We start from the raw sequence: 25,936 nt of genomic DNA on the forward strand, positions 1-25,936 counted from the left end.
CGGACAACCACAAAACACTGAATTCTACACACTGCTCATCCTCACTAAGACAGGTAAGGTCCAGCGTCTTGATGGAGAGGACCCATGAATATATTTCATGCTATTATAGGACTTGATTATCTCACTGAAAATGTAAATATTGTTCTTAAATACAGTATGAATTGTTTTTGGAAGATACTAGCAAGCTAAGAATGAGTTTTGCTTTTGTATGTCTGAGGCCTGCTCAGGATTCAAACCTGTCACCTGTTTTTGTTCTTAAAAACATGTGCATGTGTCACACGCTGATCTGTTTCACCTGTCTTTGTGATTGTCTCCACCCCCCTCCAGCTGTCGCCCATCTACCCATTATTCCCTGTGTATTTATACCTGTGTTCTCTGTTTGTCTGTTGCCAGTTCGTCTTGTTTGTCAAGTCAACCAGTATTTTTGTTCTCAGCTCCTGCTTTTCCCAGTCTCTATTTTTCTCGCCCTCCTGATTTTGGCCCCCGCCTGCCTGACCACTCTGCCTGACCCTGAGCCTGCCTGCCGACCTGTACCTTTGCCCAACCTCTGTATTATTGACCTCTGCCTACCCTGACCCTGACTCTGGTTTACTGACCCCTTCCTGCCTTGACCTGTCTATTGCCTGCCCCTGTTGGATTATTAAACCATTGTTAATTACGTGTCTCCATCTGGGTCTTACCTTCATGTGAAATATGGCATTCATTTCTACCTCACAACCCTATGAATATGTAACGGAAAGACCATTGCACTTTAGGAACTGTAGTGGTGTGTCCTCATTTTACTCCAACGAGGATACACTACTACAGTGTCTCTAGGAACGCACTGAATGTTTACTAACTTAGAAGCAGATCATTTGAGGTTCTCTCGCCTGATCTGATGTGCATTTTATCTGGTGTGGTCAGTTCATCCTCATTGTCTCTCTCCCTCTGTCTTCTGTGCAGCTTGAAATCCTCAAAGCTGGCTCTCCTCATTGTCCTGATGGCCTGCGAGGAACACGCCTGGTCTGCCTCCTGCGTGGTAGACAGCTTCACAGTCAAGGCGGACTTCCACCCCAAGAGGGTGAGCTTTGCTACAGTCCACACATTAGGGGTCACATCCCTAGACAGATAAAAACAAGTGAACAATGTCAGTTTTAAACATGATTGGATAAACATGGCTATGATCATGTGTAATGCAAATGCATAAGAGACGACTACAATGGTCTGCCGAATAAAGTTTTGAATCTCCTCTGGATTTCAATCCTCATCGTCTACTGAGTTTTTCTCAATCTTCTCTATCTCTGGTTTTCTCTGTTAAAGTATTCTGGGAAGTGATACGCTCTGCAGAAGAAGGACCCTGTGGGCCTGTTCCATCCAGGACAACATCTCTGCTGAGTACACCGTCGATGATGACGGCACCATGACCGCCTCCTCCAAGGGACGTGTCACTCTCTTCGGGTGAGTAGATCTGCATCAACTTGGAAGAACTAGCATATAAAGCATACACAGATGCTAAAATAATTGTCTAGTTGTAAGGAAGAATGTGGTCTAATAGACCACAGAATTATGGCACAAACCAATCAAATGTTAATTGGTGGACAGGAAATATAGACAACATTTTACACTGTAAGTGATGGATCACAATGATCGTGCATATGTGTTTGACCTCTGGTTTTAAGTTGTGAGAGCTAATATGAGTTTGAGTGTGTTGAAATGTTCTGTGCAAATGAGTGTGTGTTGTTGTGTTGACAGGTTCTGTGTTGTGTGCGCTGACATGGCTGCCCAGTACACTGTGCCTAACCCCACCAACCCCAGCAAGATGTTCATGAACTACCAGGGACTGGCCAGCTACCTGGCCAGTGGAGGTGACAACTACTGGATGATTGACACCGACTATGATACCTACGCCTGCCGTACCCTGAAGGACGATGGACGCTGTGAGGATGGTTACTCCCTGATCTTCTCCCGTAACCCCCGTGGCCTGTCCCCAGCAATCCAGCACATTGTCCATGGGAAACAGGAGGAGATCTGCATGGCTGGCCTGTTCGAGCCTGTCCTGCACTCCGGTGAGTTGGACACTTGTCTAAAGGGACACAGCATGAAAACAAAGGCTAAATGAGATCACGTCTAGATAATATCAATGAGCATGAAGGAGAGCATCATAATTAATAAATGAAAGCTAAGAGGGAGCTAAGAGTTGTAGTTCAAAAAGGATTGAAAATATTCACAACAATCTGCATTATGCCCCAGTGCAGAAATATTTTCTTAGGCAGATATATCTGGTTAGGGGGCATGAATAAGTTATTTTTCTCTTTCCTCTACAGGAGCTTGCTAAATTGTCAGCTCATCCTGAACCGAATTCCTTAAGCATTCTGGCATGAGATGAGGCATCCAGGGCCGATAGATAGGTCCATACAGCAGCGCTGTAGAAATGAATAGACCATGTTGCAAGGCGGGAGAGAAAGGTCTGCCACCCATTGTCTCAAGGGAAGGGCTGCTCAATCGGGTAAAGTGTGTGTGTGTGTGTGTGTGTGTGTGTGTGTGTGTGTGTGTGTGTGTGTGTGTGTGTGTGTGTGCGTGTGTGTGTGTGTGTGTGTGTGTGTGTGTGTGTGTGTGTGTGTGTGTGAAAATAAATGTCTTTGTTAAACAAATCTCAGAGTTGCATCCATGTTTGATCAAGAGCTAAAAATTGATTAAATAAATAGTTTAATATATACAGTGCCTTCAGAAAGTATTCAGACCCTTTCACGGTTTTCACATCTTGTTACGTTACAGGCTTATTCAAAAATGTATTAAATAAAAAAAATCCTTAGCAATCTACACACAATAGCCCATAATGACAAAGCGAAAACAGGCTTTTAGATTATTTTGCAAATTTATAAAAGCAAAAAACAGATACCCTATTTACATAATTACTCAGACCCTTTGCTATGTGACCAAAAAATTGAGCTCAAGTGCATCCTGTTTCCATTGATCATCCTTGAGATTTATCTACAACTTGATTGGAGTCCACCTGTTGTAAATTCAATGGATTGGACATGATTTGGAAAGGCACACACCTGTCTATATAAGGTCCCACAGTCCACAGTGCATGTCACAGCAAAAACCAAGCCATGAGGTCAAAGGAATTGTCCGTAGAGCTCCGAGACAGGATTGTGTCAAGGCAAAGATCTGGGGAAGGGTACAAAACATTTCTGCAGCATTGAAGGTCCCCAAAAACACAGTGGCCTCTATCATTCTTAAATTGAAGAAGTTTGGAACCACCAAGAGCTGGCCGCCCGGCCAAACTGAGCAATCGGGGTAGAAGGGCCTTGGTCAGAGAGGTGACAAAGAACCCTGATGCTCACTCTGTCAGAGCACCATAGTTCCTCTGAGGAGATGGGAGAATCTTCCAGAAGGACAACCATCTCTGCAGCATTCCACCTATCAAGCCTTTATGTTAGAGTGACCAAAGGACCCCTAAAGGACTCTCCATGAGAAACAAGAGATTAAACTATTTGGCCTGAATGCCAAGCCTCACGTCTGGAGGAAACCTGGCAACCTCCCTACGTTGAAGCATGGTGGTTGCAGCAGGGACTGGAAGACTAGTCAGGATCGAGGGAACGATGAATAGAGTAAAGTACAGAGGGATCCTTGCACGAAAACCTGCTACAGAGAGCTCAGAACCTTAGACTGGGGTGAAGGTTCACCTACCAGCAGGACAATGACCCTAAGCACACAGCCAAGACAACGCAGGCTTGGCTTCAGGACAAGTCTCTGAATGTCCTTGAGTGGCACAGCCAGAGCCCGGACTTGAACCCGATCGATCATCTCTGGAGAGACCTGAACATAGCTGTGCAGTGATGCTCCCCATCCAACGTGATAGAGCTTGAGAGGATCTGCAGAGAAGAATTGGAGAAACTCCCCAAATACAGATGTGCCAAGCTAGTAGCGTCATACCCAAAAGACTCCAAGCTGTAATTGCTGCCAAAGGTGCTTCAACAAAGTACTGAGTGAAGTGTCTGAATACTTATGTAAATGTGATATGTCAGATTTTCATTTGAATGAGTGTGGCTTTGTTGTTAGTGCTTCTAGTTTATTTTGAAGCTATTGTGTTGTTGTTTTGTATTCAAATGGTCCAGATGGTCCCACTCACCAGATGCCAGATTGCTGATGAAGGCTTCTCCTCACAGAACCTCTTTGTAAGAGCCATGGTTAATAATATAAGTGGATTAAGCTGCTCAGTTGTTATCCACTAGTCTTGGCTGTGAACTGTGAATAATGGCAGAGAATCCACTGGTCGGGGTTCAGCTAGGTCCAGACTAGGTGAGTTTGGGAAGTCTCTCACCCACACCAGCTTAACTCCTCAACGCCTCAAGCCTCAACTCCTGAACCATGCAACCACAGAGACCCTGTTAAATGATCATGTTAGTGTTCTAATACAGTATGTAATTCTATGTGAGATGCCTAAGCCTTTATCCGGAAAGTCCCCAGGTTTAATGATAATATGGTCAACAGACAATGTGACCTTGACTATTAACAGAATAGCTGAGTTGTAGTTTTGCAATAGGCTAATCAAGCTAGTTATTCAGGAATTGTTTGCTAGCTATATTTTCTCTACAGAGAATGTAATCCTGAGAATGTAACATTTTTAATTTACCAGTACAGTCCCCTCTCTCGTGAACTCTAACCCCTTTCTTTCTTTCTTTCTTTCTTTCTCGGAGGACCATGCCTCAGTACTACCTGGCCTGATGTCTCCTTGCTGTCCCCAGTCCACCTGGTCGTGCTGCTGCTCCAGTTTCAAATGTTCTGCCTGCGGCTATGGAACCCTGACCTGTTCACCGGACGTGCTACCTGTCCCTGACCTGCTGTTTTCAACTCTCTAGAGACAGCAGGAGCAGTAGAGATACTCTGATTGATCTCCTTTGAAAAGCCAACTGACATTTACTTCTGAGGTGCTGACCTGTTGCACCCTCTACAACCACTGTGATTATTATTATTTGACCCTGCCGGTCATCTATGAACATTTGAACATCTTGGCCATGTTCTGATATAATCTACCCTCGGTCATCCCTCATAGCCTGGTTCCTCTCTAGGTTTTTTCCTAGGTTCTGGCCTTTCTAGGGAGTTTTTCCTAGCCACCGTGCTTCTACATCTGCATTGCTTGCTGTTTGGAGTTCTAGGCTGGGTTTCTGTACAGCACTTTGTGACATCAACTGATGTAAGAAGGGCTTTGATTGATTGATGGTTTTAAAAATATGTTCTATTTGACTCAACATTGACGTACATGATGTACGGCATTGTTGGCAGAATAGATGGGTGCAGTTCAATGCACGATTTATATAATTCACCAATACATTTCTTGGTAATCCCAAAAATATAGAGCCCCACAGTGGAGGTGTCAAAATACCCATTAAACCTAGCGGTTAAACAGGGAAATGGTTTCAATCGTATTTCTACTATTCAGTTTTCCCATAGGGAATTTTAAAAACACTTAAAATAAGGGCTGTGTTTCGTGTAGGCTTACCCTGGTGAGACGTTGTAATAACAATGTAAATCTCTCTCGGACAAGGTGACATTTATCAATATATTCGTCTCCATAGTCCGGCACAGTGGACGCGTCATAATACCCATAAAACCTAGCGGTAATACCCGGTAATGGTTTCAATCGTTTTTCCCCTTTAATTTTTGCGTTTGTGATTTTAGAACTACTTCATAAGGTCTGTGTTTGGTGTAGGCTTACCCTGGCATGACATTTGACAGCCTGTGTAATTCTCTCTCGGACAAGGTCAGTTTAATCAATATATTCGCCACAATTTACTCTCAAAAATGTGAAATTCTAATTAGCAACAGAAGATCTCAGCAAGACTACAAAATCCTGCAGGGAGCTCTTGCACGTCATCTCTAGCTGACACTGTCAACTTCCGTTCACCAGCGCAAACAGAGACCCGTGTCCTATCCATGAACTTCTTCCGTCCCCTTTCTCTGTCTTAGCTAGCCACTGACTACACTTTAGTTATATAGTTAGCAGAGCAGTAGATTTAAAAAAAAAAAGCTTAGATAATCGTTTGTACAGTATGTGGACTTTGGTGTCTATTTCAGACCTTATGTACATTTTCAAGGATGAACATAAGAGCATTTAAAGGGGAGAAGACCTCTGTAAGTCTGGCCATGTGGAGAAGTGCATCTAAACCTAGGGGCAACTTACCAATTTGGTCAGGGCCAGCATGAGGGATGGAATTTATGTTGTGTCGGTGAGTGTAGCTATTAAGTTAAGTTTGAGCATCTTAGCAATATAATGTGTTCTTTACTACTATCGACATTCTACAAAGAAAGAGCCACTTAATCAATTATAAAGTAATTCACCAGATTACCCCAGATACCAGACTTAGACGAGTGATAACTCAGTTCTAGAATGTTGTCCTTGAGGAGAATACATCTAAACATCTATTGGCATTCAGAATTGACTTTGTTTAAACATCCAGCCTTTATTGTAGTTTCATGACCAGAGACAAATCTTTAAAGGCACAGTGTTTATTTACTTGGGGTGGAACATGCCTTCACACAGTCTTGATTTGTGGGATCCTTCCCACTATATGATTGATATGTCAAGTGATAAAATCCCCAAATATCAATTAAAAGTTTATGAAAAAACTGCACTTGTCCTCATTAAATATTCTTCAGCTGTAACGCCATCAATCAAATCAAACTGTATTTATATAGCTCATTTCTTACAACACACATATTTCAAGGTGTTCAAAGTCATGCATAGAAAGGCACGTGGCACTTACCATCCGTCCTCTTGCTAGGACTCCATAGGTAATAGGTGATTCTCTTTACCACATGTGAATCCCCCTGTAGAGTGCAGTGTAGCCATGCAGCTGCATTGGCTATTTTTGTGATTCGCGATATTGGCTGTACAGATGTGGAATGCGAGTGGAGGAAGCCAGCTGTGCCCGACCAGGTGCAGTCAGTGGAGGACCTGTACCCGGTCGAAGACTACCACCCTCTGACCCGAGAGCCCACAGAAGAGGATCTTCAGTGGCTAAGGAACCGTCTCCGGGGCAGGTTCAGTGGAATGACATGACTCCTTGAACCTGAGCCAGAACAACCACTACCTTCCTGTCATCACCGGACATTGTTAAAAAAACAAGGGCACCTGGGGCATGCAGGGATCCTGGCTGGCATGGTGCTATCAGTCGAGCATCAGGAGGCTATACTGTAGGCAACTGTTGAACAGTGCATCAACCCCAACTGGCACACCATGAAGAGAGGGAGGTTGACAGCCAGCAGTTATGGAGCAGTGGTTAGGGCCAAGTTCATTACTCCGTCTCTGCTAAAAAAGGGTCCTCAGATCACAGTCGTTGGATGGGGGTGTTTTCTGTAAAGTGGGGCATCGATAATGAAGAGGAGGGCATCAAGGTATTCAAAATAGCTACAGGGATGGATTTGCTGGAGTCACGGCTTTGGGTTATGGGGTCCAGGATCTTGGGTGCCTCACCGGATGGTCTGTTGGGCACCACAGCAGTGGTGGAGGTCAAGTGTCCCTATGGTGCAAGGGAACTTACCATTGACGAGGCAGTGAAGTCAAATTATTTCTATAACCAGGAGTAGGGAGGATTTTACTGCCTCCGGGAAGAAGATCCTTACTTTCACCAGGTCCAAGGGCAGCTCCAAATCATTGGAAGGGGCTTTTACTTTTTCGTTATGTGGACCACCAAGGCCTCCATCCCCATCCAGCGTGACGACCACCTCCATCCCCATCCAGCGTGACGACCACTGACGACCACATATTGCTGGACTAGAGGAGTTTATCAAGGACCACATGCTCCCAAAGTTGGCACTGCAACAGTGAACCTCTGTAAATATATTGTAACACTGTCACGTTCTGACCTTTATTTCCTTTGTTTTGTATTTATTTAGTATGGTCAGGGCGTGAGTTGGGTGGGCAGTCTATGTTTGTTTTTCTATGATTTGGGTATTTCTATGTTTCGGCCTAGTATGGTTCTCAATCAGAGGCAGGTGTCATTAGTTGTCTCTGATTGAGAATCATACTTAGGTAGCCTGGGTTTCACTGTGTGTTTGTGGGTGATTGTTCCTGTCTCTGTGTTTGCACCAGATAGGACTGTTTTGGGTTTTCACATTTCTTGTTTTTGTAGTCAGTTGTTCATGTGTACCTTTACGTATTAAAAGAACCATGGACACTTACCACGCCGCATATTGGTCCTCTGATCCTTTTCGCCTCTCCTCTTCGGAAGAGGAGGAAATCCCTTACGAACACACACACACGTATCCCAGAATAGGTTATACTACATACAAGATTTGCTCAAAGCAGCCAACTAAAGTAATGTACTTAACATAAATTAAATCACAAAAGCTGGTCTGAGTGCATCTTCTTACAGTTGTATTCAGTGGTACAACATAATTCACATTGCATTTTATCATGGGCACAGTGGGAATTTATATATGTAATGTTTAAATTATTTCTTACCCCCCTTGTTGTGTGGAGCTTCGTTTTCTGGTAAATTCAGGGCCATTTTTCTTTCCCAATGGAAAATTTGCAATAATGCAATTAAAGTAGTTAGCAGATGTTTCCTTTTAGCTCATTTTGCTGTTATACCAGGTAATTTACAAATGTAACAGCACAGCATCATGTCACTCCTCCTCAAACTATCAATTAGCCAGGTCAATTTGTAGATGTAGCTACACAGTATGTTTGTTATCCAACTAACCAGCCAATTTAAGTGGAATGATTAACTGACAATATTTACATTTAACGGACAAAATTTAAACTTAACTTCCATCAACCAAGCTAAGAAACATCTAAGCAAAAGGCTACCTGCTATCCCGACATCTGGCATCAACTCTCGTGCCTGGAACGTCAATGTTATCAATGAAATCCAAATTAGAAGTAAGTAGAGTTGGATAGGTTACACCCTACGGAAATAATCTGGACTGATTACCTAGAGATAGTACGTCTAAGGCTGGGAGAGACATCACTTCCAGCAGATCTCCTTGCTGAGGGTGGCGTTGATCATGCAATGCTTCTCGTGGGGTGAGCTTAATGTGTGAATTGGATCCTTTTCCTGTTCTGCAAAGCATTCAAAATGTAATGAGTAACTTTGGGTGCCAGGGAAAATGTATGGAGCAAAAAGTACATTATTTTCTTTAGGAATGTAGTGCAGTAAAAGTTGTCAATAGTAAAGTAAAGTACAGCTACCTCCAAAAAACGACCTATGTAGTACTTTAAAGTATGTTTACTTGTGTATTCTACATCACTGTGGGTGAGTGACTGACTTTTTCCCCATCATATCATTTTTTGGTGGCTACACAGCCACAGATGCAGGTGTCATTTGGTTAGCTAGCAAGAAATGTTAATCACTTTGCTAGCTAGATATGCTGAACGACTGTTATCCTGTTAGCATATCTCTTGCATATCCCTTGCGTTCGTAAATTTACTCTGTTACACGGAGTAGACTCAGACGAGGAGACTGGGATGAGGTAACCAAGGTATTTATTGAAAAGCAGGGGGAAGATGGGGTGCAGGCCAGGGAAAGATTGTGCGGTTTACAGGGAGACAGGTGCTGAGGCTGGGGCTGGAGTTAGGGCTGGGTAAGCAGGTCCTGGTGAGGAATCCAAGGAAGCAGTAGAGTGGGGGGTCCAGGACAGGGTGGCAGGATTGACGAAATGTGGGACTGGAGAAAAAGACCAGAGTCAAAGCAGACAGAACTGTAGCAGAGAGGAAAACAGCATCAGGCATGGGAAAACAGGCACAACACAAAAACAGGATCTATGCAGGAACAAATGGCTAAAAATGCAGACTGACTGAGCAGAGGTTACGATCTGGCAGCGTGGAAGTGGCAGGGCTGAGTATTTGTAGAGGTCTTGATTATGGAACAGGTTGCAGCTGGTAGGGATCTGCTCTGCCTACTGCACACATGTCTCCGCCCACACAATCACACATACATACAGAGAAAGAGGGAGCGAGCACTGGGGGAGTGGAACGAGGTGGAGGTGAGAGCGGTGCTGCCAGATGGCTGTAGTTGCGGATGAAACGTGTGTAAAAATGTGCAAACCCCAGGAAACGCTGTAGCTCCTTCAGGTTTGAAGGTGCAGGCCACTCTGACTGCCTTGACCTTGGAGGGATCCATACATAACCAGCCCTGTGCAATAATATAACCCAGGAAAGACACAGAGGAAGCATGGAACTCACATTTTTCAGCTTTAACAAGTAGCTGGAGAGTGACTTGGGAAGGGAGGCAGTCAGAGGAGGAAAACCAAGCAAAGAAGGTTCTCTCACACACAGAGAGAGAGAGAAAGAGGGAGAGAGCACTGGGGGAGTGGCGGCATGTTAGGGAGACAAGACGGAGCAGTAGAGGACGTGGCAGGCGTAGATGTAACACTCTGGCTATCTACTCCGATTTCAGAGCACTCTCGCACGCAGAATAACTGATTAATCTGTGAACGCGCAACACCTGCTGAATATGACCAGTGTCAGTAAACATAGGAGAAAAAAATTATAGTTAGTCAAGAAAACTCTAGATAACATGTAAACAGCCTAACCAGCTCTGCTAGGTCTAGTAAAATGGTCAGAGTGAGGTGTTCTCTCATTTGTGTCAGGAAGTAGCTAGCTAGCAAGCTAGCCAACTTTAGCCAGTTAGCTTGGTGCTTAATTGGGACAAGCATGCATTGGCAGGTAAGCTGCAGGACGAGCAAGCTACTTACTATTCCCCATCGTTTATCAGTGAAATTTTGATGGTCAACTATCTGAAAAAGTTTGAGAGGGTTTATCTAATGTTCCTTCATTAGATTTGAGCTCATCTTGCTCTGGCTAGCCTTAATCTTGTTGATGTGGATATAGGGAAAGATAGCCTACCTTTTTATGTTTGTTTGATCAATACGACTAAAATTTAAGAGGACTCCAATGGTATTTGCATAAATCTATTCAGGTGTATTTTATGGCTTTTGCCAAATGCTTTCTAATGGTTTAAAGTTGCACTGTTGCAACTGCCTGTAAACACAGTTCAGTTCACAGTGAATGATGGCAGGCCCTTGTGGCAAATGGCTTGTTTGCATAAAGGCCTAGTGTAGCTCTGATTGAATATGGCGCACCGGTCTGCATACACTCTGGTCCTGGAAGACTGATGTTTTTATTTCGTTTTATTTACTGCAGTGTCTATTTAAGTGATAATGCCAGAGAAGCTGGTGTTTTGATGATATATTGGCTCAGGTGCTGATAGGCCCAAGACGAAGTCGAGGGCCGGCAAACCATGCTAATATATCCTCCAAACACTGGTTTTGAGGGCATTATCACTTTTATACAACTGGTTACCAACATATTCAAATAATTATTTACATATTTTAATTTAAAACATTATTTTGATTAATTTAATCACACTATTTCATATTTCCACAAGATATAGTCCCGGCACAAATGTAGGGCTGCTACCCAAGCCATCTGGTCGTTCATTCTATCAGTTCGGTTGCCAGAGATGAGACCCAGTTGCTAAGTCTTTTTGTTCTGTATCTATGGACGCGACCCAGTCGTTCGATCGAAATGTTCTGTTGCTATACTGGCTGGCAACATTCTTATCCCTTGCTTACTAGCTAGCCAACTACGGCTAACTTACAGTCACGTCAAACAGTGCAGCCAGAATAACAACCAAGTAGCTGCATTTGTTTAAGCTGTTTTCTAGTGACATTTACTTGGATACATCCATAAGATTGACCTAATGACTCGCGTAGAAAATGTGCTCTCTTGTCAGGACATTGTTGTTCCGAGGAGCTAGCCAACAACACAGCTAACACAATCACTTTAACCTGGAGCTAGAAAGACTGCAAACTAGCTAAAGTTGTACCTGTTTTCTATTGATATTTCTTTGTATATATCCATAAAAATGATTTAGGGTTTCGACTGGCTGAGAAAAGCTGCCTGTCTGTCTGTCTCGTCCAGACTCGTCATTACTATGCGACAGCTGGAGATCGAATTTGAATATTGAAACAGTGTTTCAAATGTCGACGAGACAGACAGCGAGGTTTATACAAATCTTCGCTGCTGAAAACTAAATGCTAGCCTAAAAGAAATTAGATCATGTCTAGATACTTTTTATATCTGAGATCGGGCCGCTTTGCCACTCTATATTGCTGTAGAATTTTCACTAATACCTTAGTATATGTTATTTCCAAACCTTCTAAGAATTTATGAAAACGTGAACGTGACCATATCAAAGTGCTCACTTGTCAGAAAATGTAATAAAAAAATAGTCATATTCGTCCTGGGGGTGTATATGAACAGATTTGAATAAGATTTCATGTTGCTAAAATACTGTCGGTTCCAGGTCCACTAAAGGCTTAGAGGCCTATCTGGGAACCTATCTGGCCTGAGAGTTTCTTTACAAATACACTGTGTCCTTATCTCCATTTGGACTTAGGCAAAAAGTTATATTCAAACCATGATCAGTGATCACCCACTGAGAAATAGTTATATCCTAAGAATATATAGATAAAGTAAACATTCACAAAAACCTATTGCATTGCCATACGGTTTCCACTGCCTTTTCCAACACCCTGTACTATTCAACAGTAGTGGTGGTGACGAGCACTCAAGATAGGATACTGCTCCCTCTAGTGGCACATGTTATTCTCATTTCGCCACCCAGTGGAACTACCACACTCGTGGCGAAGAATTAATGATGTGCAATATGGAAAATATTTGTTTTATGAATAGCATCAAACCTGTATGATATGCATTATTTTTCCCCAAACAACTGCTCACAGTCTTAAATACACAACTCCATAACCATAACGAAATAAGTGACCGATTTTGAGTGAATCAGCATTCTACGTAGACCTAAGGTATTCGATGTAGAAACAAATTATTATATGGTTACAATATAACCCAGACAAAGGGACTTTACAACGACAATGACCCTGGACATTTGAGCTGGGACAAAAGCCTACTTTCCCATTAAACAAATTGAAATGATCTTGGCTGTTAGATAATGTAATTGTCTGCAAGCCAAAGTATTTTTTGCACCTAAGTATCTCTCTTCTTAAGTACGTCAATGTATGATTCTAATTAATGGGACAAAAATATGTAAAGATCAGAATGTTGCTAAGACAAAACCCCTAAGTAAGACAAAGGATCTGGATAAGAAGTTCCTATCGTCAGTGGGCAGATGTCAAAATACTGGTGACAGTGTGTGAATAATTTATAACATGTTTCATGTCCTCTTGATAAGGTTTAACCACTGTCTGGCCATATAATTCCATTATAGTTCATGGGAGTTGACACCTATGTCATGTGCACAGCAGAAATCTATCCGTTTTAGAGGATCATAAATGTCTCATTAATTTGATACCATCAATCTTGTTTGGATCAAAGGGGAGAACGTTCAACGTTGCTGCTCAAGCCAAGCTCTGGTTCACTCAGTTAGTGTGGATTCCAAGGCCAAGAGTTTACCTGCTGTGAACCTGGATGCACATGTTCAGATGGATGAGAGGGTTGCCAATAGGTTACTTTCCCACTCTCTCTGACTAATCCTATTCAAACATTTACATGCTGATGAAAAAAAAAGAAACTCTCTTCAAAGGAAGTTAATGTGTAAAGGATGTTTAATTACTCTCACACCACATGTACTATGAACGCAAGAGTGAACTGGCATAAAAAAAAGTCCTCTGTCCAGCCAGCACTGCAAACAGGACCCAACAATAGAGTAGAATAGAACACCTGGATGTCATTGCTGAGGTAGCCTTCCTGGGGAGATAATAGGGCACTTGGCAGTGACACGTTTGACAAAGTAACAGTGCTAGTGATATGTCCTAGAAAAAGCGATATATCTTTAACAACTTACATAGCACATTCAACAAAGTTTATGAGCATTCTGTGCCTTGGAGAAAGCATTCAATCACTCAACCCCCTCACGCTGACTCTCAGTCTCATCAGTGAATGGATGCCTCAGTTTCCATGGTTATGAACCAGCCCACAAACCCATCCCCCATCCCCTCGTCTCTCTTTCTCTGATTGGAGGATTAGATGAGCGGGCCCTGGATGAGAATGAGGCGCCTATTCCCATCATCCCTTGCTCCATCCGGCTGTACTGAATCAGGCCTGGGTGTGAGCACAGTGAAGATCTCAGAAGAGAAGGCATGGCTACTGTTTCCTCTCACCAGCCTCCACACCCCTTATATCAGAGTGAGTCCCCTCTCCTTGTACACTGTGTTGACTGGTTCTATGCAGCCACAGATGGACCCCTGGAGAGGGGCTTTTGCAGATAAAACGGATTCATTTCTAGACTGAGAATGAATAGTACATCAGACAACACCCTGACTCTGGTGTATTTAAAGAGACAGAGTAGTCATCCTCTCATATCTATAATTTATAGTATGCGTCCTATATAGTTAGACATTTATAAAACAAAGTATTGCCTTATTAATGAATTTTATAATATGTTTCAATGTTCAATTGAAAAATATATTTTTTCATCAGTATGTTGTATTCCTCTCTTCATGTCTTTCACATTTACAGTGCCTTCGGAAAGTATTCAGACTCCTTGACTTTTTACACATTTCGTTAAGTTAGAGCCTTATTCTAAAATTGATTCAATAAATACAAATCTTTATCAATCTACACAAAACACAACATCAATTTTTTTTTTTTGCAAATGTATACAAAAAAAATCTGAAATACATTATTTACTAAAGGATTTAGACCTTTTGATATGAGACTCAAATTTGTACTCAAACAGGATTCATGTTTTAATGTTTCCATGAATCATCCTTGAGATGTTTCTTGAACTTGATTGGAGAACCCCTGTGGTAAATTCAATTGATAAAATAAAATAAAATTGTATTAGTCACCTGTGCCAAATACAACAGGTAGACCTTACAGTGAAATGCTTACTTACGAGCCCCTCATCAATGCAGTTTAAAAAAAAAATACAGATGAGGATGAGAGGTAAAAGTAACAAGTAATTAAAGAGCAGCAGTAAAATAACAATAGCGAGACCATATACAGGGGGATACCGATACAGAGTCAATGTGCGGGGTCACCGGTTAGTTAGGGTAGTATGTAGGTACATGTAGGTATTAAAGTGACTATGCATAGATGACAACAGAGAGTAGCAGTGGTGTAAAGAGGGGAGGTGGGCTGTCTCGTCATTGTCGGTGATCAGGCCTACCAATATTGTATCATTGGCAAATGTAATGATGGTGTTGGAGTCGTGCCTGGCCGTGCAGTCATGAGTGAACAGGGAGTACAGGAGGGGACTGAGCACGCACCCCTGAGGGGCCCCCGTGTTGAGGATCAGCGTGGCGGATGTGTTGTTACCTACCCTTACCACCTGGGGGCAGCCCGTCAGGAAGTCCAGGATCCAGTTGCAGAGGGAGGTGTTTAGTCCCAGGGTCGTTAGCTTAGTGATGAGCTTTGAGGGCACTATGATGTTGAACGCTGAGCTGTAGTCAATGAATAGCATTCTCACATAGGTGTTCCTTTCGTCCAGGTGGGAAATGGCAGTGTGGAGTGCAATAGAGATTGCATCATCTGTGGATTTGTTGGGGCGGTATGCAAATTGGAGTGGGTCTAGGGTTTCTGGGATGAGGGTGTTGATGTGAGCCATGACCAGCCTTTCAAAGCACTTCATGGCTACAGACGTGAGTACTACGGGTCAGTAGTCATTTAGGCAGGTTACCTTAGTGGCCTTCAGCACAGGCACAATGGTGGTCTGCTTAAAACATGTTGGTATTACAGACTTGGAGGGGGAGAGGTTGAAAATGTCAGTGAAGACACTTGCTAGTTGGTCAGTGCATGCTCGCAGTACACATCCTGGTAATCCGTCTGGCCCTGCGGCCTTGTGAATGTTGACCTTTTTAAAGGTCTTACTCACATCGGCTGCGGAGAGCGTAATCACACAGTCTACCGGAACAGCTAGTGCTCTCATGCATGTTTCAGTGTTATTCCCTCGTAGCGAGCATAGAAGTAGTTTAGCTCTCTGCCAAGCTTGTAGCGTCATACCCAAGAAGACTCAAGGCTGTAATCGCTGCCAAAGGTGCTTAAACAAAGTACTGAGTAAAGGGTCTGAATACTTATGTATATGTGATATTTCAGTTTTTTATTATACATTTTCAAACACTTCTAAAAACCTCTCTTTGCTTTGTCATTACTGATTGACGAGGAGGAAAAAACTATTTAATCAATTTTAGAATAAGGCTATAACGTAACAAAATGTGGGAAAAGTGAAGGGGTCTGAATACTTTCCGAATGCACTGTATAGGTTTTTCAATAGGTATTTTTTTGTCTGGAATGAATGGTATACAAACGGATGATGAGCAGTATTGTGTTACACATGAAACAATAACAATATACACATTTCAGTAATTTAGTACTGTTACTCTACTGAAGCCTGTTACACGGTTGGACAGGGGTCTGTTGAATGCAACGTCTTCAGCCCACCAACAATGGTGCCATTCACTATGAAATACAGCCAAACAAGGCAAAAACCTAGATGAAGTGAATAACTGATTAGTGAAAAATACCTCTTTAGTTTGCATGTAAGCTATTCCATTATAAAAGGATATATAATATCATTCTATACACAAATATTATTTCATACATGTCGTTTATTATGTTTACACAGCTTCTACTTCATATTGATGATCCAGACCTTTTGGAGGGTATGTTTCAACTTAACTGGTCAAACAGAGTGATAAGTTATGGTGTATGCCAAGACCTGGCACAAATCAATTCACACACATCTCACAAGACCTCACTGGTCAACGTTTAACTTAATTCATCTGGATATAATGTCAAGGGCCATTGTACAACTTTTCCCTCATGGCACAATAGTGGAAAGACCAGACGACACATAGTCTGTCTTGTGATCCCACACTGGAGTCATGCCATACCATAATGGGATTTCACATGGGATTTCAAGCTAGGGCATTCTTTAATATTGGGTCCACAGATATGACATCACTGCAGGTCACGAGACAGGAACTATTAGCTAGTCACAGATCGATTTCTGTACCATAACACTCAGCACAATGGGACTTCATATAGCAGATTTGGAGTGATGTGCTCCATGGCTTAATTGGCTAAGTCTTAGTCAATGGCATAGCTAGAAACCAGGAACACAACTCACCATCTAGTAGTTCATTAATGAGGACTAATATGCAATGCAGAAGTAAAAAAGAATGTGTGAACACGTATTTCCCTTAAAAGGCAAACCTTACTAAACCCTAGGCCTCTGGAAACAGGACATTCAGTCAAATGCAAAAAAAATCTACTTCTAAAAAAACATGTACATTTCCATATTTGACACGATGACAGATATATTAATGTATGCAATACATAATAAACTGAGAACAGGGATCAGTAATCTGGTGTCAAGTCAATAGTGAAGGAACCCCTATCTTATTGCTGTGTTGTAAGACAATCACCAAACCAGGTCACTGTGTCAACTAGAACTACTGCATGTTAACAGTTTGTGACCCTTCTGCTTTAGTTTCCGTTTGTGACCCTTCTATTTCTGTTTCTGTTTGTGACCCTTCTTCTTCAGTTTCAGTTTGAAAACTAACCAGATCCCAGGTTAGGTCTGAATATTAACAGATAGATAAGCCACACCAGCCAGTAAACGATTGACTTTTGTTACCCTATTGCCCTGAACAAAATTAGATTGCCAAGGGAGGCCTTGCTTCCACTTTATGGACAACCCAAAAGGAGACAGTGGCCCCACCTCCCCACACTGTCCAGCCTATGGCAATGATCAGTGTCAGGACAAGGGTTGCCCTTATCGCTATACTCATCCAACATAGATTTGAGACAACACCCTTTTTGTCATTCTACTCCGGGGTAGCAAGAGAGGCGTGTGTATGACACTACCAGAGAGACAGGAGAGACAGGATAAGAGAAAGTAGAGAGAGAGCATGTGACACTCACATGTTGGCTGTGAGGGAGAACACTGATAGCGGTGACTATTTGTAGGTGTACCTGTAGGTTACATGTTCCTGACTACAAAACTTTGACACAAAATTTGCATTCCTCTTTGGGTTGGCAGAACGAAGTGTGGGTGAGTTATTGTTTTGCCTCAGCCTGAACATTGGTAGAATAACAAGTAGCCTGCGTTTGTAACCTATGTGTGCCATTTCATGCATTTCACACGTTTTAAGACAGGTAAACGTAGAGCCTCTAGAGGAGGGTCTAAAAATGATTTTGACCTAAAATTGCTATTACTATTTGAGTACCGTTAGTGCAGTTAATACATGAGGGGTGAGTGTTGACTTTGGTACAGGAAGAACAAGCAGGAATCAAAGCCCATCAGACAGCTGTAATGAGGTTATGATGGGACACAACGATAAGATTTAATCTTCTGTTTACTGCTACCGTTAAGGGTTATCATCCCACCGGGCACAACGTCTGTTGCATGTTGGTGCAACCTAAGTTCATTGAAATGACATGTAAACAACATTGATTCACTCAGTGTGTGCCCAGTGGGACAGTTATCTACTGCATAGTTTAGGGCTTCTGAAGACATGATAAGACATGATGAGCTCTATGCTGAATGTCTGGATCACTCATTCATCTCAATCTAGAGATGTTCAGACTGTCCACAGTGGGAAATGTAGGAATTTCTTTCTTTCTACTGATTAGAGGCATGCTTTATATCATTAGAGGCATGCTTTGATGCTTGATATTTCCGGTTAGGTCGCATTTAAGATATATTGGAGTTTTAGATGGTTTGTCAATACATTGTCTGCGTTTGTCTTTGAATTAAGGGGCAATCTGAGATGGGTTGCCTAAGACACCTGTATATTTTCACTGTGGTCCTTGAGTAAGTGTTGCCACGGTTATCACCATTCAGGTAAGACCCAGATGCAGACAACGTCTATGTAACAACAGTTTATTAATCGAACAGGGGCAGGCAAAAAGCAGGTCAAGGGCGGGCAGAGGTCGGTAATCTAGATTGGTGGTGCAACGGTACAGGATGGCAGGCAAGCTCAGGCTCAGGGCAGGCAAAATGGTCAACACCGGGAAAACTAGGAAACAGGCCATATAGAGAGACAGGAGCAGAGGGAAAACCACTGGTAGGCTTGACGAAACAAAACGAGCTGGCAACAGACAAACAGAGAACACAGGTATAAATACACAGGAGATAATGGGGAAGATGGGCGACACCTGGAGGGGGGTGGACACAATCACAAAGACAGGTGAAACAGATCAGGGTGTGACAACGATGCTGAATGTCTCTGTGTAACATTGAACTTGATGTGGGAGCACATTAACAGCAAGCAGGAAGTTTATTTGACGATAGCCTAACCAATCTCTCACAGATCCCGACATGTTTATTGCTTTTCAATGTTTTCATTTTCACTAAATCACTCCTTGACTGAACCTCTGTTACAGTTTCAATGATACAATAAACTACGCATCAAAGTTTAACGAGAGAACTATGAGTAATGCAACACCCCTTGAATGCAAATGCTTGTTGGGAAGGTGTTTAATCATTGTTTCCTTCGGGGAGGACACACTATCTAATGATCAATGAGTGTCATGATGAGTGAAGATTCTCTGTCTGATTCATTCCAGGAGCACAGCTAAGCACCCCACCCCCACCCCCACAACCCACCCCTTTCAGAGGCCATGGAGGAAGCCAAGGTCACTGAAGTTCCCCACCTGGAGCGGAGGGTCCGGCAGCGGAAAGAGCCCATGACCGTTCTGAAGACCAAGCTGAGCCGTAGCCTGTCCTGCTCTGTGCCCAGGGTCAAGAACACCTTGACTGGGTTCTTCCCTGTGGTGCTCTGGCTTCCCAAGTACAAACTGAAAGAGTATATCTGGGGTGATCTCATGTCAGGCCTCATCATAGGCATCATCCTGGTGCCCCAGGCCATCGCCTACTGCCTGCTGGCCGGAGTGGACCCTATCTATGGCCTCTACACCTCCTTTTTCGCCAACATAATATACTTCTTCATGGGGACCTCCAGGCACGTGTCTGTGGGCATCTTCAGTCTTATGAGCCTCATGGTGGGCCAGGTTGTGGATAGAGAGGTGTATATGGCAGGGTTCGAGCTGGATGACACCAAAGCAGCCACCATAGATGGATTCTTAAACGTAACAGAAGACTCAGACAGCTCAGCCGTCAACCTGACAATAGGGGCCTTCGGCATGGAGTGTGGGAAAGAATGTTATGCCATCAGCATTGCAGCAGCCTTGACGTTTTTGGCTGGGATTTACCAGGTACAGTTTCAACTACTCTGATTGATTCAGCACTCTCATAACTGCTTTCAACATGTAGTGGAACAGATTTCAACATGTAGTGGAACAGATGTAAATCAGTTAGACTTGATTACTCATGTCCTAAACATCATAAATTAACTCACATCAAAGATGACTGTGCTGAATATTGACCTTTAGATTAGATTAGCTATCTGATAAACATGGTTACCTCCTTTCAGGTATTGATGGCTGTGTTCAGACTGGGCTTTGTCTCCGTCTACCTCTCTGCTCCCATGCTGGACGGCTTTGCCACAGGCGCATCGTTCACCATCCTCACCGTCCAAGCCAAGTACCTACTGGGGCTCAAGATCCCTCGCCACCAGGGCTACGGCACTGTGGTGGTCACCTGGATCAATATCTTCAGTAACATCCAGAACACCAACTACTGTGACCTCATCACCAGCGTCATCTGCATCTCTGTCCTGGTGTTGGGGAAGGAGCTCCAAGATCGCTACAAGGATCGTCTGAAGATCCCTCTGCCCACAGAGCTGGTAGTGGTGGCGGGCGCTACACTGGTGTCCCACTTTGTAGACTTCCACGGACGGTACGACTCCAGTGTCTCTGGTGCTATCCCCACAGGCTTCATCCCCCCTAAGGTGCCCAGTTTTGGTCTGATGCCCCGGGTGGCCTTCGATGCCATCCCACTGGCTGTGATCAGCTTTGCCTTCACGGTTTCCCTCTCTGAGATGTTTGCCAAGAAGAACGGCTACACCGTCCGGCCCAACCAGGAGATGTTGGCCATTGGTTTCTGTAACATTATCCCTTCCTTCTTCCACTGTTTCACCACCAGTGCTGCCCTGGCTAAAACTATGGTGAAAGACTCCACGGGCTGCCAGACTCAGGTCTCCAGCATTGTAAGTGCCTTTGTCGTTCTCCTGGTCCTGCTCTTCTTCGCCCCCTTCTTTTATTCCCTCCAGAAGTGCGTCCTGGCCTGTATCATCATCGTCAGCCTGAGGGGAGCTCTCCGTAAGTTCAGAGACGTGCCCAGTAAGTGGCGCGTCAGTAAGATGGACGCTGTCGTCTGGATGGTGACTATGGGTGCCTCAGCACTGATCAGTGTGGAGATGGGGCTGGTGGTTGGAGTGGTTTTCTCTATCCTCTGTATCATCGTCCAGACCCAGAAGCCCAAGGTTTCTCTGTTAGGACAGGTCCATGACACTGTCTACTACGAGGATTTGGAGGAGTATGAAAACCTCATGTCCCTCCCTAAAGTGAAGATCTTCCGCTTCCAGGCCCCGCTCTACTATGCAAACAAGGACTTCTTCCTGAAGTCGCTGTACAAGGCCGTGGGCGTGGAACCCTTCCTGGAGATGACCAGGAGGATGGAAGCAGAGAAAAAATCTGAAAAAATGGCAGCGAAGGAAGTCGGGAGAGACGACAAGACTAATGGAGAGGTGAATGTAGGGCTGGTATCCAGAGAACTTGACTTCCACACTATCATCTTAGACTGCTCTGCCATGCCCTTCGTAGACTCCACAGGGATGCAAACCTTCAAAGGGATCATTAAAGACTATAAGGAGGTGGGTGTTACAGTGCTGCTAGCAAGCTGTAATACAACGGTCATAGATTCTCTCAGACAAGGCTCTTTCTTTGGGAAGGCTGACAAAGACATGGAACGCTTGTCATTCTATACTGTACACACTGCAGTTCAATTTGCCAATGACAGGGCAACATCTGCATTTATTGGTGACACATTGGTGTAGACCAGAGCCGTATATTTCCAAATAAATGGATATGTAAATAAATGGCTCTGGTCAGGGATGGACTGGCCTTCTGGCAATTCTGGAAAATGCCAGATAGGCTGGACAATTTTTCTGTTGGGTGGCTTGGTCAAAATTGACACACACACAAACCTTTTTTTTCATATCAAAATAAAACAATTAAAAAGGTGACATCGCCGGCGGTCCATAGGCCTGGTAGCCCTTCACACTCACAGCCCCTGTCATCCCCTTTACGGGTTGAAAATGGCAGATTTGGTCACTCATAAGCATCTAAATCTGAATGCAGTGGCTGTAATACAGTAATGTACTATATATGATGTCAGAACAAGCTCTTTACTTTACAGCTCACTTTACAGCCCTGTGTGCGATTCAACTGACAGTCATTCTAAACATGTGTACCACGCACAATAAAAGAAATGCCCCCAAACCCTCCTGCTAATTGGGCTAGTAGTTAAGCAACATTTTTGTGGTCTGAGTGAGGGGACGCTGTAAATTGAGAGGAGTCAATGTGTTCTGACAGATGACACTTGGAGGATTATAATAAACACTGCTTTGATGTCATACAAGCAAACCACACACCCATAAGTCCAAATGTGCACTTCACATTTCCATATTTGAAAACTGATGTAATTTTACCGTATCAACAATCATGATATCTATATTTGATGTACAGTTACACGAATGACAAGCGTCATACCATGGTTGTCCTGAACAGAATGTTTGTCATATTGTGAAGAAAATTTGCTGCGGAACACACACTTGAAGGACTCCATTCTATGCGCACCAAAATTACAATATGTTTGTCTGAAGTGCCTTGTGAAAGCCTAACACTGTAAGATCCTATTTTATAACTAGTCATGTTGGCAATAGAATAAGCTTTCAAATGATGTCCACCTGACCCAGATTGTGATTTATAATGGAAAGTTTTTTTTTTACGTAATTGTGTGATGGTGGGGACGCAGGGCTGTGTTCCAAACAAAAGACTGTAAGTGTGCTTGCTTCAGTTCCTCAACGGCAAAGCTAGGAGATCTAAAAAAAAAAACACCTTTAAGTTGAAGGCTCTTTCCTTGTGTCACAAAAGTGCATTGAAATGACTTAGGTACTGTGCACAGTTTGGAGAGGTGTGTGTCCACATGAAGACACCAGTTAGACCTCTCACTCAAGCCCTTGTAATAATGTTTGCACCTACCCCAAAATTGCAGTGAATATTCTTATCTTATGAGTGTATTTGTTATCAACAAATGCAGCGAAAAGTACAGTAAATGTTAAACGCAGATGAAATCAACAGCGTAATGTTTGGATTTGTTTGGTCTTGTGTCAGGTGAACTGTTGTGTTCTCACCTTTGGTCTGATCATTTCCTTCAATTTATACCATGGTCATGAATATAATTTTTATATTTCTTCTGTTAGAAACTATCCATATAGGTGTAAAGGGTTAAAGATATACCAAGCAGAAATCTCTCCGACATTTCCTGGTTGCTAAAATTCTAATAGTTCACCAAATTTCAGTTTGTGACAAAATAAGCAAGTATAGAGTAGAGAATCATTGTACAATCATTGAAACATATTTTCCATAAGCAAAAGTATTGTATTTTCAGCTGTTTGAAGCTGGTGTATAAAACCGAAAGTAAAAGACACAAAAATTAAATTTAAGACTGGGAAGCATAGAAATGGAGGTCATAGAACAGATCTACTGCTTCTTAGACTTGCTTTCAAGAAGAATGACAAATCTATAACTCACATTTCTATCAAATTTGCCTTTGGTTGTTCTGTGGGCAAGGGCCGGCCCGGTTTTCTGATCGGCTGAGCTGAGGTCACGCAAACTCACCTTCAAGGTCAAACGTGGCATCAGCAAAGAGACCTTCCCCGACTCTGTCATTAGTTATACAGCCAAGATCATGGATTGTAAAAAACGGAAAGGTGTTTATAAACGTAGCAAGAGCAAGTTGTACATTGTCACCTCACTCAAAATATCCTATTTTTTTGGCAGCTAAACCTATGATTTGGTCAAACAGTAAAGTGTATTATCCTCATGATTCCTGTAATTTTTTATTTTACCAGGTAAGTTGACTGAGAACACGTTCTCATTTGCAGCAATGACCTGGGGAATAGTTACAGGGGATGAATGAGCCAATTTCAAACTGGGGATTATTAGGTGACTGTGATAGTTTGAGAGCCAGATTGGGAATTTAGCCAGGACCTCGGGGTTAACACCCCTACTCTTACAATAAGTGCCATGGGATCTTTAATGACCTCAGAGAGTCAGGACACCCGTTTAACATCCCATTTGAAAGACAGCACCCTACACAGGGCAGTGTCCCAATCACTGCCCTGGGATATTTTTTTAGACCAGAAGAAAGAGAGCTTCCTACTGGCCCTCGAATACCACATCCAGCAGCATCTGGTCTCCCATCCAGGAACTGACCAGGACCAACCCTGCTTAGCTTCAGAAGCAAGCCAGCAGTGGTACGCAAGGTGGTATGCTGCTGGCAATGAAAGTGTTGACCATGTGCCTGTGCCCTTGCTGGTGTCTGCCTCCGTGATGAGCACTCTCTTCTCCCCCATGCACTCGAGAGAAGAAGAAAAAAACAGCTTTGGAAGCTTCGTGCCGTTCGCCCCCTTCTTCCGGTCGAAGGGAGGAAGGACTCAGGTTTCTGTAGGTATACTTTGATTTTAAACAACCAACATGAGAGACTCAGCTTTCGATGGTGGTGTCAACCATTCAGACGCTACAGACAGAAGTTGGCACATCGGACTTCAGATGATTTTCGGGGATGTCTCCTGGTCGGACAAACACCGCTGTAACTCTGCCACCTCCCACCACAGATGTGGAAGACCAACACAGGTGGATTGAGACGCAGCCCATGCAAAAAAAACATTATCTCTAGCTTAAACAGAAGGATTTTCTTTATCATGCTAATGGTGGTGGTGGTGGGGGGGGTTAATGTTATTTGAATAATAAAACTAGCAAGCTTTTGTACAGTGATGAATGTGTCAGTGATCATGTTATCCGCTGGTTGTTTTATAGGGGATTTATGATTGACCATCTAACTACTAATCAAGGGAGAATCAATCTATTTTATGTTTCATTTTGAGTTTGACCAGGACAGATTCACCATAATATATTGATGGTGACTTCACCAGTTATTTTGTAACACACAAACTCCATTTTCTATTCCAACAAGGTGCTGGTATCTAAAGATTTACAATAGAAGTTGATGTTTCAGATGAACTTTTAAAGTTTGGAATCTTATCAAACTATTCTTAAAATCGTATTTTATATTACTTTGTAGAGTTGTTGACGGTTGAATGTTTTTATATACTGTGCATCTTAGTTATCAATAGAAACAACGCTTTTGTATAAAGTATAAGTAAATTCATGGTTTAATAAACTACTACAATACTAGCTATGTGTAATTTAAATGACTAATGATTTTGAGACTATGAAGTTATATTGAATGCTAGTCCTTTTCAGTTGCCAATTCACTTGACAGCAGGTGTGTCAATGATTAACTGGCAAAATAACAGAATGCAGCATTGGAACAATTCCTCTGCGCTCAGCCATTACAGGCTTACTACCGTTTAGTCATTTCACAATTTGCTGTGTCAGTTTGATAGAAATAATCATTTACTTTGGACATTGGCATGAATTATGCTGACTTTTCATATTGCAGGTTCAAACATCACTCCAGAGCACTACAGACATTGAGTACAATGTGAGCTTTCCTGACTCTTCATTCAACATGATTGAATGTATAGACTTATATGTATCCATCTAATCAGCAACATCTACCAGCAAATAACATTGATATGGCGTGTGGCGTAATTCTATAAAAGTATTTTGACTTTCTTGGTATAGTACTGAAGTGAAAATGCAATGTAGCCTACTGTCCACTTGATGACGGCAGAGAGCCTCCCGACCAAAGTGAGAAAATGGGAGTGCCATTGGTGAGTGAATAGCCTATTACAGCGCTTCTTGAACAAGGAC

At 42.9% G+C, this 25,936-nt stretch overlaps 1 protein-coding gene and 1 pseudogene across 1 annotated transcript; both read left to right on the forward strand.

Annotated features, from left to right (window-relative positions):
- On the forward strand, positions 1-7,045 carry LOC139409687 (purpurin-like; annotated as a pseudogene).
- Positions 7,046-17,793: 10,748 nt separating this feature from the next.
- On the forward strand, positions 17,794-25,354 carry LOC139408806 (sulfate transporter-like). Its single transcript, XM_071153151.1, has 3 exons — positions 17,794-18,023; positions 19,541-20,188; positions 20,407-25,354. The coding sequence occupies exons 2-3, from the start codon at positions 19,595-19,597 to the stop codon at positions 21,928-21,930; spliced, it is 2,118 nt and encodes a 705-aa protein (XP_071009252.1). The 5' UTR covers positions 17,794-18,023; positions 19,541-19,594; the 3' UTR covers positions 21,931-25,354.
- Positions 25,355-25,936: the final 582 nt, after the last annotated feature.

This window comes from Oncorhynchus clarkii, chromosome 5 (genome assembly GCF_045791955.1).
Source record: "Oncorhynchus clarkii lewisi isolate Uvic-CL-2024 chromosome 5, UVic_Ocla_1.0, whole genome shotgun sequence".
Classification (NCBI taxonomy): Eukaryota; Metazoa; Chordata; class Actinopteri; order Salmoniformes; family Salmonidae; genus Oncorhynchus; species Oncorhynchus clarkii.

Coding starts and splice junctions, on each gene's coding strand:
- LOC139408806 (XM_071153151.1), top strand. CDS start 19,595: ATGGAGGAAGCCAAGGTCACTGAAGTTCCCCACCTGGAGCGGAGGGTC. Junction 20,189..20,406: donor TTTTGGCTGGGATTTACCAG/GTACAGTTTCAA, acceptor ACCTCCTTTCAG/GTATTGATGGCTGTGTTCAG.